The 16,533-nt window shown below is 37.2% G+C and overlaps 1 protein-coding gene across 1 annotated transcript in view; it reads left to right on the forward strand.

The window, feature by feature from the left end:
* The window catches only part of PTPN20 (protein tyrosine phosphatase non-receptor type 20), a 29,284-nt gene extending 13,044 nt beyond the window's left edge, over nucleotides 1–16,240 (forward strand). Inside the window, 5 exon segments of the mRNA XM_057530600.1 lie at nucleotides 2,428–2,663; nucleotides 2,665–2,763; nucleotides 6,589–6,804; nucleotides 15,253–15,315; nucleotides 16,175–16,240. Coding sequence (XP_057386583.1) covers nucleotides 2,428–2,663; nucleotides 2,665–2,763; nucleotides 6,589–6,804; nucleotides 15,253–15,315; nucleotides 16,175–16,240 — 680 coding nt within the window.
* Nucleotides 16,241–16,533: the final 293 nt, after the last annotated feature.

Consider the following 16,533-nt stretch of genomic DNA (forward strand, 5'->3'; position numbering starts at 1 on the left):
GGACTGCTTCTGTCATAGAAAGAACGGTGCTTTTTTTCATACTAAAATAGACACTAGATATGGATTTGCCTTCCTCGCATACAGGCTTCTACCAGATCTACCATCTGGACTTGCAGGATGCCTTATCCACCATCATGGTAGTCCACACAGCCTTGCTTCTGATCAGGGAACTCACTTGGAGGCAAATTACTTGTGGCAGTGGGCTCATGATCATCTCTTACTATCTCCTTTTTGAGGGGAACTTTTCTCCTATGACTACTTATTTCTTTCTTGCTAAATACAGGCATACCTGGTTTTATAGCCCTACACTTTATTGTACTTTGCAGATACTGTGTTTTTTACAAATTGAAAGTTTGTGGCAACCCTCTGTTGAGCACATTTTTCCAACAGCATGGACTCACTTCATGTCTCTGTGTCACATTTTGGTAATTTTCGCGATATGTCAAACTTTTTCATTATGATTATGTTTGTTATAGTGATATGATCAGTGATCTTTGCTGTTACTGTTGCAAAAAGATTACAACTTGCTGCAGGCTCAGATGATGGTTAGCATTTTTTAGCAGTAAAGTATTTTTTAATTAAAATACGTATATTGTTTTATAGATATAATGTTATTGCACATTTAGTAGACTACAGTATAGTATAAACATTTATATGCACTGGGGAACAAAAAAATTCATGTGACTCGCTTATTGCGATAGTACCTTTATTGTGGTGGTCTGGAACCAAACCCACTTTATCTCTGAGGTATGCCTGTGTTCCATAGTTTGTTTCTGAAACTCCTTCCTTTTATATATTCTTTCTATGTGCTCTGAATCCTTTAGTATTTTAATAATTATTGTCATTTTTTTCACTTTGTTTTTTTTTTTTGAGTTCTGGGAAAATTCCTTAAGCTGGTTTTCTAAATCACTAATTTGTTTTTCTGTTCGCTTCTCATTTTAGGGATTTTAATTGAGTAATTGTGGTTTTTATTTGAAAGCAAGCTTTTATTACTTTAGATTGTTTCATTTTTACATGTTAAATCTCCCTTTTGAAAATAAAAAATTATTTTCTTCTGCAAAATGGTACATATTCACTATAAAAATTTAGATAATAGTCACTGCTAGCATTTTGATGAATACTTGCCAGGTTTTTAATCATATGTTTATATATGATATATATGTATACATACATACATATGATGAAAGATCTCACTTTAATGCTCTTTTACCTCCTTTATAATTTAATAATATAACAAATTTATGTCAATAAACAGATATACATCATTCTTTTAAATAATAAAATAATGTTTGCTCAAATTTCATTTAAAATGCAAATAGGAGTTTTTAAAGTATTCTTCTCTCTTATAGAAAGGAAGACATTTGCTGTGATTTCTCAGAATTATATACTTTTGTGAAGTACTAGATATCTTTATATATCTAGTGATTGTTTTTTCTATTTATTCATATTTACAAGGAGAGATTTATGTTTGCTATTTTGGAATTTGAGAAAGGTTCTGTCAGAAATTGTGTAAGCCCTCTTCAGTGATCTTGGTCATAGTGTTTTTGGGAGATAAGTGGGTCGCATGACCTTGAGTAATGGAGAGGAACTATTGGTGAGACCACTGCATGGCAGGGAAGGACCCTCCTTTTCTTCTCTCTGTGGGAGCAGTGGAGGAACCAGAGCTCCAGATGTCTGTGTAAAGTGAAGAGAGTTCCTGGGCCAGTGGAGTTTATTAGTGAGCCAAGTAGTTGGATTTTCCCCTCTCCTATTTGTTATAATAGTCCATGTTGGACGAGTCCCATGTTACTTGGAGCAAATCCCCTTTGTAGCATCGTTTTGCCACAATACCTTTGATTAGCATGCCACTTCACCACGTGAAGGCTGGGAATGGACATAAAAGATGGCTGCCTTGTGTGTGGGGCATTGGTAGAATTACAGTAATCCTGGGATTTGTATCTGCTCAAGTACCCCAATCTTTTTTTTTTTTTCTCCCTCCTGGCTCTGCTGCTCTGGGCTTGCAAGTTTTCTGGATTTGTAGGAGAATGTCATTCATTCACTTGCTCCCTCAGAGGCCTCCTCCTTTGCTGTGTTCAGTCACAGGCTAGGAGGTACCTCCCTTGGCCTATTCCTACCTGTGCCATATGTAACAGAAATCTCTCAAAATGTCTGGATACCAATGGCATCCTTCTCTGTTCAGAAACTGATTTTTTAAAAAACTGCCTTAACCTAATTGTATATTTCTTAGGTCATGCCAGTAGGTTTTGGGGAGGGAAGAATTTAAATTCATGGACTGAAATAACCCTTTGAAAAGAAATTCCTATGCCATCTTCTCTGTTGGTCAAAGAGATAAATGGATTTACCTGTGTGAAAGGGTTTCATGAAATCTGGGTGTATTGCATCTCTTGCTTTTCCTTTGTCTGCCCTATGTTTCTGCGTTTGTAATAGATGATTCAACACGTGTTCCTCTTGGAGAAAACAAGTACTACATCAATGCTAGTTATATTAAAATAGTCAATTCTGGAGAAGAGTATTATTATATTGCTACCCAAGGACCACTGCCAACTACCACAAATGACTTTTGGCAAATGGTTTTGGAAAATAACTCTAATGTTATTGTCATGATAACCAGAGAGGTAGAAGGTGGAGTTATCAAATGCCACCATTACTGGCCCGTTTCTATGAAAAAAACCTTCGGAACTGAAAAATTGTCATATCTTCCTGGAGAACTACCAGATACTTCAATATTTCATCATTCGAATATTTCAAGTTGTCAAGAAGTCCGTAAGTTAAAAAAAATCAGTGTTAGATATATATATTTCATTATATAAGCACACGTGTCAGGACGAGAAGTTAGGAGTAAGATGGGACATAGCTGGGGATACTTTTTAAAGTAACTTGTTTTTACTTCTCCCTGGTACCAGAAACTAAGACAACACCACTTCTACTTCTGCCTAACCAAACTCTGACTGGAGAGATGAAAAAATTGAAAAGGGGAGTTGGGGCGGTTGAGAGTGAGTGTTGGAAGTTGCCTAATCCTGGGATGTACTTCGGCTGCTTCTGCTGAGAGTGACAGATATGTATGGAGTCCTTAAGATCTCCTGATAATCACTGTGCCAGGCACTGTTGCTCCTTGCTGAGTAGCAAAGAGTTCGGCGCGCTCACTGGTACCTCCAGTTACTGTGCTCAATGAATGTGGTAATATTGAGATTTGTATGGGGTGCTTTGGGAGCTCAGAAGGGAAGTACTTAGCTCTCCTTGGGCTTGGGGGGAAGATTTGCTAGAGGAGGTGACATCTGGATTGAGAATTACCCAAAGGAGAAAGCTGGAAAGAGGAAGTAGATGATCAAGGTATAAAATAGCATGGGATGTGTATAGAGAGATACAAGTAGTTAAGTGTTTCTGGAATGTAAAAGTTCAATGCCAGGGAGTAATGAGAGGTGAGATGAGGCTATAGAAAATAAATAGAGAAAGCCAGAACATGAAATGTCTTGGATTTCAGCTAAGGAACATGAACTTCATTATGAAGATAATTGGGAGACATTGAACAATTTTAGTAAGAAGAGTCCATGATCAACTAGGGCAGTTAACAGTTAGATAGAAAGCAAAGACTTTGGTGTTATTCAGATAAAATTGGCAGACTTTATGTGACTTGTGACTTATAAGGAGTGTTCAAAAATTATGCTGTCAAATGCGATAGCCACATTTGGCTATTTTATATTTAAATTATTTAAACTTACATAAAATAACAAATTCAGTTCCTCATTTGTAGTATCCACACTTCTAGTATTTAATCACATGTTACTAGTGGCTACCATATGGGCAGCAAAGATATAGAGCATTTTCATCATTGTAGAAAGTTCTATTGGGAAGTATTGGTCTAGAATAATTCATTTCTTGCTCTAACAGACTCAGAAAGTAGAAAAGGAATGATTTATAGGAGAAAGTGATGTTACATTGCTCTAAGTGGATTTGATTAGCAGGTAGGTGATACATGGGTTCTATAGGAGTGAAGGGGATGGGAGTTAAACTGGAAACTTGAAAAGAGTGATGAGATTTGGAGTCATCATCAAAGAAGTTGATTGGAGCACAGGCAATGATCAGGAAAAGGGTTGCTGGAGGTGCTGAGGTTGGAACACATAATTTGCAATAACAGTAAAATATGCAACTATGTGATTAATTTTTTCCTAACCATGGGATTCCTGACCACAGGTTATGAGACTTACCCAGGGAGGGATGTTGCTTAGTATATGTGGCAGGATTCAAAGGATGAAAGGAGTTGACAGTTTGGTAAGAGAATGATTTAGATAATCAGCCATGAAGTCTAAATTTAGGGAGAAGGATGGAATCAGGGGCTAGGAGGAAATGGAGGACAACAAGGACAGGAGAGCTCCATTTAGTCGCATTGTTGGAGTTGAAGTGAAGCACAAATGAGGTGGTAGCATAAGAGCTTCTGCTCAGAAAATGATGTTGGAATCTAAGAACTGGAAGATTTTTGATATTGGACATTATAGGTGATGGTGAGTCCAAGGAATGATCACATTGTGAGGACTAGAAGAAAGAAATGGTCTCCTCTGCAAGAGAGAAATAAAAATGTGAGGTTAGAGTGTCTGTTTGGCTGTTGAGATCCCAAATTTGCCCGGTCAGAATCTGTGGTAGAGTGATAGCGATGAGAAGATGAAGCTGAGAGGTATGAAACTCAAAAGGAAGAGAGGTTTTTGTACAAAGAGAAGGAATAATGAATTGGAAATAGCATTGGGCAGCAAGGGGTATGCAACCTAATCTCTAGGCTCTGTGGTACCTGGAGTACAGGAAAATAGGTGGCCTTGATTAGAGAGGGCTGCAGAGTGCAGTGCCCCTGGGAGGCAAGGCCAGGAAGTGGAAGAAGCATTTAGGGAAGTGATGATGGTTTCCACGAGTTTACTGTGGGATGGGGGCCTGAGTGCAAAGGGAGATGTTGAAGAGATAGAGAAGTGGGGAGGGAGGGGAAAAGATAGAATTGAAGAGCATGAGGATCAGAGCATAGAGTGGTGTGACCAAGGAGGCCAAGAATAGTAATAATGGCGGACATTGATGGAGAGCTTGCTGGCTGTGTGCTAGGCCCTGTGCTTGCTCTGTACACCTGAGGATTTGCCTGATCCTTCACTCTCCTAAGACTTGTTGATTCCCTCTTATTAACCAATTATTGTGCCAGATGCTGGAGACAGAAAACAGACACAGTCTCAACTCTTAGAGTGCTTACAGTCTAGTGGGGAAAGAAAACACCAGTTCCAAATGACATGTGATACATGCTATGGCACGAGAAGGACAGCTTGCTTGGAGAATACAGGGCAGGTGGGAGGCCCAGAAGAATGACCTGTCTGCAAGGACTCAAATGCTTGGTTCCACCTGTGCACCCTTGACAAGGGCGTCTAGGATGGTGGCCTTTGGGCTGAGGCCCACAAGCCTCAAAACCATGGGGTTGATGTTCGGAGAATCTGCATCATGGCACTGTGTCAGGAAACCAGTGAGGCCCACCTTCGTGCAGGTTCTCAGTGGTCAACAGTGCATGAAAGATTTAATCCCTAAAATATGTGATGGAGTGAGAGCTATCCTCAATTTGGTGCCTTCACAAGATTTTCAAGTATCGTTTTCCTCATCCAATTTCCTGTACCGATGATTCAAAATTGAGGTTTTCTATTTGGAACTTAGGAAAATTGTATTTCTATTTGGAACGCAGAAAAAAGTGGTGCATTAGGGAGAAGCAGAGGAGCAGTGAGAAACCCTTCCTGAGTTTTTTCACGAGGGTGCCCAGTGAAGTAAAATGAGGGCTCCACATTGGGGAAAGGGTGAACCCTCTGGAAAGGATGATCAGTAAACTCAAAGTGCTTTATCTGTCAACCCTGAGGAGAGTTCCGTGGCTCCGCTTTCAGGGGGTTCAGCACAAGAGTGGAGACCAAAGTCTACTCACATGGTCATTAACTGCCCTGTCCTCATCACCAGAGGAGGTTGCCCCCCACCAAATCCCGGTTAAGCAACTTGGCAGCACTTACTGTTTTAATTAAATTTAGTATCATAATATTTAAGCCAAGATAGATTGCTTTTCTATCTTATTCCTAACATGTTAGCTCATCTTTCATCCTAAGTGTTTTGGATTCTTGGTTTGTTTGGACTCTTCTACATTCTCATGGTGCAGAAGAAAGATGGTAGAGTTAGATTTGGGAGGACTACATTATTGTCCCAGCTCTAAACATATGAGCCTTCTGACCTAGCACACATCTATCAGTCAATCAAATTCTTACTTTTTTATCTGTAACCTGAGGATATCACAGTGCTTGCCTCCCCAGGGTTGATGTGAGGATTAAATGAGATAATGCGTGTGAAGTCCTTAGCACAGTACCTGGCACAGAGTAAGGGCTAAATTCCTGTCACCTGTTAGTATTTTTATTTTTATTATCCTATTACCATATAGCAATTATTATTAACTATTTCTGGCATATTAGAAATTAAAAGAAGATCTCTACTATAAGACATTGATAAACCTCTCCTCTCTCTCTGCCTTCCTCTCTCCCTCCCTCCTTCTCTCTCTTTCCCTTTCTCCCTCTCTCCCTCCCCACCCCACCCCCACAGACAGGAGCTAGTCACTTTGTAAAACACTTGCAGTTCACCAAGTGGCCAGACCATGGCACTCCTGCCTCAGCAGAAGGTTTTATAAAGTATGTTCGTTATGTGAGGAAGAGCCACCTTACAGGACCCATCATTGTTCACTGCAGTGCTGGCGTGGGCCGGACAGGGGTGTTCCTATGTGTGGATGTTGTGTTCTGTGCCATTGAAAAGAACTTTTCAGTAAGTGTGTGAATTAAGCAGATAAACTGATGCTGTTAGTAAACACTATACTTTTAACAGCCTTCTAATAGCTGAAGACTGATATTTGGCCTTCAAGAGCAACTGAGTAAATAGAGAGCCTGTGAGCTTTGGATACCTGCTTCTCACTTAACTGCTGCAGGTTCTTGGAGGTGGTTGTGAGGATTAAAGTACACAATGCAAATGAATGGCTTCGGACAGTGTCTGGAGCGTGGTAGGTGCATCGTAAACATGAGTTCATTTTCCTTTTCTTTCCCTCCACCCACACATACAGTTTTTAGAATCTTGTTAGAGAATGTTGATGATGTGTGCCTATTTTTAATGAACAGAAATACATGCATGTGAGCACATTGGGAAAAAAAAGTAGACTTCAGAGTTAATGAGAGGTCCCTGGGTTTGACTGCCAGTTTTGCCACACATTTTAGATTTTGGTGACTTTCTGCAAATTGCTCATCTTCTCTGAAACTTAGTTTTCTCATATGTAAAATAAGGATAATAATATTGTTGGGTTTGAGTCAACCATTAACAATTCTTTATTTTCCTCCTAAATTTGGAACCAGCTAAGGGATAAACACAAGAATTAGACATATGGTGATTCTACTATGATCTTTATTACTGATTAATTAGGGAATGTGACTTTAGATCTGTGCCCCAAAAGACCTACTTTTACTGAACTGCTTTCCTGTGCTGCAGAAGTGAGGAGGGGAAGACATTTGTTTAGTTAGCAGGCACTGTGGGGTGGGGGGGAAAGCGGCTCTCACCATGCCCACAAGGAATATGAAAATCCATACCTCAGTCATAGACAACAGGGGCTACGAGGCATTTGTCCTGGTAGGCAAATTTTGCAGAGTTATCTTGTTATCAGAACAAATGTTAAATCTCTGCTCTCTTAGGCATTATGTAGTTATACCCCAACAGTGACAAACTCTCCCTTATGATAGCAAATTGGCTGCATGGGTTCTACAACTCTCCATTCTAAGGTAGTATTACGTCAGGGGTAGAAAAATGTCCTCTCCCAGAAACTCCCTGGAGGACAGAGGGAGTTTCTTTTTCTCAGAAGCTTGAGCCAGTATCTCCTAGCATTTCACTGTTTCCGCTTCAGTTATAGCCCTTTCCCTAAACTGATCACTGTGGGAGATGCTGGTCCATTAAGGTCTGTCAGGACTACTCCAGGCCATACGGCTGAGAATGAGAGAGGAATGGTTTTCCAAAGCAAACTGAGAGTTTTGTTTTGTTTTTTTTAACAAAGAATGAATATAAACTGGGTGGTAAAAAAATGACAAATGTCCCCAAAATGCTGAAAATTTAGGTAGTATGAGTCTGATGTTATCTGTTCCTATAATTAATGTTGTTTTATCCTTTTAACAGAAAACGCATTAGCATAATTTTTATTTTATATATTCTTCATCATAATTTATTTGTTTATATTTGTTCTTACTTTATATTCCTTATAGAAACTGTAAAATCTATAAGTATTGTATTTTGTGATTCTGAGGAGCACTTTTTTTCCCCAACAGTGTACCTTGTTTAAACTCAATATGTGTTTTATGATAAATCATCTGTCAGTTTAATTGACAGTGTTTTTCTTAGTGGTATGTAAAATAGTGATGTATTTTACAATTAAGGATGCTTAGATTTGATGGAAAATAGTGGTTCAAAAAAAGGAAATGCATCCATTGTTGCCTTATTGGCTTTTCATAGAGCCTTGAGCTGTCAAATGTTCTTACTTATGCCCCTCTCTACTCTTTTCAGAAATTTTGTCCACCAGAGCTACTCAAAGTATGGTCTTGGACCAGCAACAATCTGTGTTATTTGCAGAAAGATAAGTTTTCTGAAATTGAGAGTAAGCATTTAGAAACTTTCAAAGCAGTTTGATATATTGCTGTGACATCCAAGAGCATGACAGTGGGTTGGCCTTGGTGAACAGGATGTAGACCAGTTTGTGCGTTTTGGAAATCACACAGGGAGTCTTACATGCTGCAAGCTGTATACCAGCCGTGTGTGGCTGACATTTTAAGATTAGTTTATCAATTATAACTCTAAAGGATATGAAAATCTGAGAATATGTAACCATTTATTTCTTTTTATTGTTATTTTATAGCCGTTTTTATTTCTAAGTAAGCCTGCTTAAAAATCCTTAAAACATTGGGAGCAAACTGGCTCTTCTCTTGCCAACACTGATATTGCTCTGTAGTTGAAACATTCTTGATAGAACTTTCCCCTCTAACAGTTGTTAATTATGTTACCATATTATCACATAATGAAGTGAGTAATCCAAAATTTAACACATTAACCTTTACGAAATCAAAAATTCTTACCACATCACTAAACACACTGTCCAGTTCATCTGGCAGGGTTCTTTTTTTTTTTTTTTTGGTAGCAAGACTTTCTTGATGAAGCAGTGTGTTGGTTTATCTTTTGGATAAATTCTTTAATCTGTATAACTACCTCAGACTTGTTTTCTTGTCATTGCAGCTCTACTACCAGAACATAATCCTACACAAAACTTAAGCTCCAAATTACATTTGATGACAATGTAGCACTTTGCATTTTTATGCAGTTTAAGACTAGTTAGTTGTGTTTATCACTAATCAAACTGAGAAAAGGAAGAATTCTTCCTTCTTATCACATCACTTTCAAATCAAACATATACTGAATCACTATGTTAGCAATAGCTGTGCAGTTAGTAAGTTGCAATGGTAAATACTTTGTTACTTTTGTTTCCTGAGTTGTTATGACTTCTCATCACTAGCCAGTCCCTGAATTCGTCAAGCTGTGGCTTCATTAGAAAATGGTACTTTAACTATCTTTTTTTGCCACACCTTCAGCCCAGATTTTCAATATAGCACCTTCAGTACAGTCTGTCACCATTATCTGGCAATCGTGTAACGGTTTTTAGTCTTAGCAATTCAAAGTGCTATTTTGTAAGTCTGCAGAGTATTAATGTTACATGTGAAATGTTGAACATGAGCTTTTTATTTTAGTATTCTTTAAAATAATTCTTTTGTCTTGGAACTTACTTCTTTTGTTCTGTAAGTAACAAGCACATTTTAATGGTTTCTTTGCTTTGTTAGCCAGTACATCTTTGCAATTAATACAAGTGTGGTTTTAGCAATTCACAATTAATCATGGCTATAAAACTCAATGTATGAGGAATCATAATGCTAGGTAAAATTAACATGAACTCTTTTGGTCTTCATTTCTTTGTAGTTACTTCCACTATTATCATTTGGTTAACCACTACAGCTATATTCAGAAAAGCTGTGCCTTTTCTTGTCAGGACAATCCAGTGCAGCAGCTTTTGCCATCAGTAAATTAAGGTTAAAAATGAATAATACAAATATATTTTCATAATTTGCCTAATCTTAAATTACAAATTAACAGACTTTCAAGAAACAATGGTTTTTAAATTCATTGAAGTTCCATTTTATCAATATTTCCTTTTATGGATCATGCTTTTGGTGTCAAGTTTAAGAACTCCTCAACTAGCCTAAAGAATTTTTAGGTCCTAAAGAATTTTTCCTATGTCCTTTTCTAAAGTTCTGTAGTTTTATGTTTTACATTTAAGTCCATAGTCCATTTTGAGTTAATTTTTTTATAAGGGGCAAGGTTTAAGTCAAGGCTCACTTGCTATTCTTCCTCCACTGAATTGTTTTTACACCTTTGTCAGAAATCATTGGGAATATTTGTATGGGGCCTATTTCTAGTTCTATATTCTGTTTCATTGATCCATGTGTCTGTCCTTTCGCCATTATCACACTTTGGATTCCTGTAGCTATATAGGAAGTCTTAATATCAGGGAGAGTGATTCCTTCTCTTGCAAAATTGTTTTAACCATTATAGGTCTGTGCCTTTCCATATAAATTTTAAAATTAGCTTGTCTATGTTTACAAAAAAGCTTGAGGGATTTTGATAGGATGAATTGACATTTTTACTATGTTGGATCTTCCAGTATGAATGTGGTATGTCTCTCTATTTAAGTCTTCTTTGATTTCTTCCATCAGCATTTTGTCATTTTCAGCATATAGCTTCTGTACGTGTTTTGTTAGATTTATTTTATTTCATTTTCTTTGAAGCAGTTGTAAATGGTACTGTGTTTTTACTACCATGTTCATTGTGTGTACACGTATGTACAAATGCAGTTGAGTTTTGTGTTTTTAAAAAATATTTATTTACTTATTTGGTTGTGCCGGGTCTTAGTTACGGCACATGGGTTCCTTAGTTGTGGCAGGTGGGCTCCTAGTTGTGGCATGTGAACTCTTAGTTGCAGGATGCATGTGGGATCTAGTTCCCTGACCAGGAATCAAACCTGGGCCCCCTGCATTGGGAGCATGGAGTCTTAACCACTGCACCACCAGGGAAGTCCCCAAATGCAGTTGATTTTTGCATGTTGATCTTGTATCCTATGATCTTGTTGAACTCACTTATTAGTTCTAAGAGTTTTTTTTGTCCTGTTTTGTTTTGTTTTCAGATTCCTTGGGATTTTCTGCATAGACAATCATTCCATCTGCAAGTAGGGACACATTTACCTCTTCCTTTCCAATTCATTTGCCTCATATTTCTTTTTTCTGGTCTTATTGCGCTACCTGGAACTTCAAGTGTGTTGAAAACAGGTGGTGAGAGCAGACATTCTTGCCATCACTAATATTAGGGGGAAAGCAAATTAAAATTATTTGTTATATGAAAGATGCTATGAAGTGGATGAAAAGACAAGCTACAGACTTGGAAAAACTGTTTGCAATCCACATATCCAACAGAGGTCTCACATCTAGAGTATATAAAGAATCCTCAAAACTCAATAGTAAAATAAATAAATAAATAAATAGGCAAGTAATTCAGTTAGAAAATGGGTAAAAGACATGACATTTCAACAATGAGGATGTATTGATGATAAATAAGCACATGAAAAGATGCTCAGCTTCATTAACCTTTAGGGAAATAAAATTAAAACCATGATATTGAGCTGCATGAGCTGCTTGTAAATTTTGGAGATTAATCCTTTGTCAGTTGCTTCATTTGCAAATATTTTCTCCCATTCTGAGGGTTGTCTTTTCATCTTGTTTATGGTTTCCTTTGCTGTGAAAAGCTTTTAAGTTTCATTAGGTCCCATTTGTTTATTTTTGTTTTTATTTCCATTTCTCTAGGAGGTGGGTCCAAAAGGATCTTGCTGTAATTTATGTCATAGAGTGTTCTGCCTATGTTTTCCTCTAAGAGTTTGATAGTGTCTGGCCTTACATTTAGGTCTTTAATCCATTTTGAGTTTATTTTTGTGTATGGTGTTAGGGAGTGTTCTAATTTCATTCTTTTAAATGTAGCTGTCCAGTTTTCCCAGCACCACTTACTGAAGAGGCTGTCTTTTCTCCACTGCATATTCTTGCCTCCTTTATCAAAGATAAGGTGACCATATGTGTGTGGGTTTATCTCTGGGCTTTCTATCCTGTTCCATTGATCTATATTTCTATTTTTGTGCCAGTAGCATACTGTCTTGATTACTGTAGCTCTGTAGTATAGTCTGAAGTCAGGGAGCCTGATTCCTCCAGCTCTGTTTTTCTTTCTCAAGATTGCTTTGGCTATTCGGGGTCTTTTTGTGACAAAGGGTTAATCTCCAAAATTTACAAGCAACTCATGCAGCTCAATATCAAAAAAACAAACAACCCAGTCCAAAAATGAGCAGAAGACCTAAATAGACATTTCTCCAAAGAAGATATACAGATTACCAACAAACACATGAAAGAATGCTCAACATCATTAATCATTAGAGAAATGCAAATCAAAACTACAATGAGATATCATCTCACACCAGTCAGAATGGCCATCATCAAAAAATCTAGAAACAAATGCTGGAGAGGGTGTGGAGAAAAGGGAACCCACTTGCACTGTTGGTGGGAATGTAAATTGATACAGCCACTATGGAGAACAGTATGGAGGTTCCTTAAAAAACTTAAAATAGAACTACCATACGACCCAGCAATCCCACTACTGGGCATATACCCTGAGAAAACCATAATTCAAAAAGAGTCATGCACCACAATGTTCATTGCAGCTCTATTTACAATAGCCAGGACATGGAAGCAACCTAAGTGTCCATCGACAGATGAATGGATAAAGAAGATGTGGCACATATATACAGTGGAATATTACTCAGCCATAAAAAATAACAAAATTGAGTTATTTTTAGTGAGATGGATGGACCTAGAGTCTGTCATACAGAGTGAAGTAAGTCAGAAAGAGAAAGACAAATACCGTATACTAACACATATATATGGAATCTAAAAAAAAAAATGGTCATGAAGAACCTAGGGGCAAGATGGGAATAAAGAAACAGACCTACTAGAGAATGAACTTGAGGATACGGGGAGGGGGAAGGGTAAGCTGGGACAAAGTGAGAGAGTGGCATGGACATATGTACACTACCAAACGTAAAATAGATAGCTAGTGGGAAGTAGCCGCATAGCACAGGGAGATCAGCTCGGTGCCTTGTGACCACCTAGAGGGGTGGGTTAGGGAGGGTGGGAGGGATGGAGATGCGAGAGGGAAGAGATATGGGGACATATGTATATGTATAACTGATTCACTTTGTTATAAAGCAGAAACTAACATACCATTGTAAAGCAATTATACTCCAATAAAGATGTTTAAAAAAAAAGAACATGATAAAATATCACTAGATATCCATCAGAAAGGCTAATATAAAAAATAATGACAACACCAAATGCTGGTGAAGGTTTGAAAAAACTAGATTACTCATATGTTGCTTATAGGAATGAATGTAAAATGGTATATCCAGTTTGGAAAATAGTTTTAAATTTTCTTTAAAAAAAAGAAAAGCAGAACTAAACTAAACTTACCATATAACCTTAGCAATAACACTTGGGTATTTATTCCATAGAAATGAAAACTTATGTTCACACAAAAACCTGTATGTAAATGTTCATAGCAGATCTATTTATAATAACCAAAAACTGGGAAACAACCTAGATGTTCTTCAACAAGTTTAATGGTTAAAAAAATTGGTACTTGTCCATACTGTGGAATACTATTTAGCAATAAAAAGGAATGAACTACTGATACACTCAATTTGGATGAATCTTGAGGCAATTAGGCTAAATGAAAAAAAAGTTAGTCTCGAAAAGTTAGATATTACATGATTCCATTATGTAATCCCCTTGAAATAACAAAACTATAGAGGTGGAGAACAGATTACTGGTTGCCAAGGGTTGGGGGTTGGGGTGGGTGGGTAGTTCTGATGGATAACAGGAGGAAGTCTTGTGGTGGAACTGTTATGCACCTTGATCATGGTTGCATTTGCATGAATTTTCACGTGATAATATTTTATAGAACTATACATACTCACACATACACTCCCACTCACAAATGATTGCATGTTAAACTGGCAAAATCTGAATAAGCTCTGTAGATTGTACCAATGTCAACTTTTTGGTTTTGATATTATACTCTAGTTGTAGAGGATGGTATAATTGGGAGAAACTAGGTGAAGGATACACAGACTCTCTCTGTACATTTTTTGCAACTTACTATGTATCTATAATTATTTCAATATAAAAATTTTTAAAGGCTTAATTAACATTTTAAATTATAGAAATGACAAATTATATAAATAAAGGAATGCTTACATTTTCTCTGATTTTTATGTACTTTTGGATTATAGTTGACAGTTGACAAACCTTAAATTTCTTGTGGTCTTGCTGCACATGACTCGTCCTCAGCTTACACCACATGTGACTTTTCAGGCAAGTTCAGCAACACCTGAGCTGGTCTATATCTTGTTCCACTGATGAGGCTGCTCAATGTTACACCACTGTCAGATTGCCGTAAGAGTTTCTAAACACTTATTACCAGTTTCTGGACTCATCTCATTGTGGTCTAGCAACAGCTCTTTGCAGACCTGCACCAGCTTAGTGACCACACTGGGTAGTGCTGGTCTCCGTGCACAGGTGCAGAATCTGGTGTTGGGCCAACTGTTGCTCGGGGTCTCCATTTGAGTTGAGAGGGCTCTTTATATGAGAAACAGCTGTGTTACTGTTGTGGCCAGAAAAAGTCTTCTATGCTTCAGACTTTTGCAGAATCACAGTGCTGCTTTAAGTTCTCCCTTCTGAGAACAGAAAAGTATACACAGGGGCAAATTTGTTGTTATTTCTGTTGGAGAACATTTCTTATTATAAATGATTGCTTCCTGCTTTTTCCTGGAAACCCATTTAAACAAGTCTTCCTTATCCATTAGACAAGGTTAAACATAGTACATTTTCTTATGACTGAAAATGAGAACTTTCTGGTTAAATCTTGAGATATCTTTTACTGGAAAAAAGTATGAAAAAAAAAAAAAGAAGTATGGTGTACTCCTTTGGCATCTGTGAGTTTTGTGTTTTCCCCCTCTATGGATAATACAAAATTACTGTCATCCTGTTACAGTTCAACATCATGAATATAGTGGGCCAAATGAGAGAACAACGTTATGGAATGATCCAAACAAAGGTAAGTCTCACCACATAAATTCTAATAAGAACAATAATGAATATAAAGATGAACATTGTATAGCACATTACAATTTGTAAAGCTCTTTTGCCTACACAGTTTCATTGAATTCTCACCGTTTGAGGTAGACATTAGTTATGCTCTGATATTACTGATGAAGTACTTCAAGTTCAGAGCAATGAAGTTTGTTCCATAATGTCATTCAGACAGCAAGTAGAGGAGCCAAGACTGAAACTGAAGTCCCCTATGCCCAAACACATCTTAGTCCATAATGCCATTTTAAGTAACATATCTAAAGTTATTTTCCATAAATTTCTGGATGGCAATTTGGGGATATTTATTTGCAACTAAAATATCAAAGTCACTGACATGTCATAAAAAAGAAATCATTTATGTCACAGATTAGTTATATTAATCATTGGGGGATCAAGAGAATATGGATAATGAAAATAAACAGGTACCCCTAAATCTTTTTTAGGGTTTCTTTAGGCAATGTTCAATGATATGAAGTATTTCATTTGAACTAGGCTACGTCTAAAAAATAAGTTTAAATTTGATTTATCCAGTGAAGATATAAAGAGATTGAGATTGAGTCAGTTTCCCTTCTGTTCAGTTAAGCTTCAGTTAACTAGTTCTAGACCAAGAATTATATTATTATCATTTATCTTCCTGATATTTAAAAAAATGTATTTACATAAAGAAGTTCTTGGTTAAATGTTTGCTCTTTTTAGGCACTTTTCTTTGTGGTTGAAAAGTACAAATGTGTTTTCTGAAAGTGGATATTGGTATTCAATTAACATTCCATTGTTTTTTGTATATATATATATATATATATATATATATATATATATATATTTAGAAGCAGTATATCTTTTGTTATAAAATTGTGCTTGAAGTTCTTCAGAAGTTTCTGACTTTAAAGTAAGAAAGACTTCTGTTGCTTCACTCTTGAAATTACCAAGTGTCTTGGAGCCTCCTCATAAAGAACACGTTCGAGCTGTGCTGAAGGGCTTTGCTTATGCAAATGTGCTGTCTTGGTGTATCATTTGACTTTCTTTCTGACAACTCCCTGAAGGCAGCATCATTTGGTTTGGGGTGGACAGTGTTTACCCACTGATCTTACTTAGGTAATATCAAGTACCCTCCCACATTTTCCAATGAAATGAAAGTTACATAAAACAACTGCAGCCTATTTGGTTGAAGGGGTTACAGAACCCA

Source organism: Balaenoptera acutorostrata, chromosome 16 (assembly GCF_949987535.1).
Source record: "Balaenoptera acutorostrata chromosome 16, mBalAcu1.1, whole genome shotgun sequence".
Lineage (NCBI taxonomy): Eukaryota > Metazoa > Chordata > Mammalia > Artiodactyla > Balaenopteridae > Balaenoptera > Balaenoptera acutorostrata.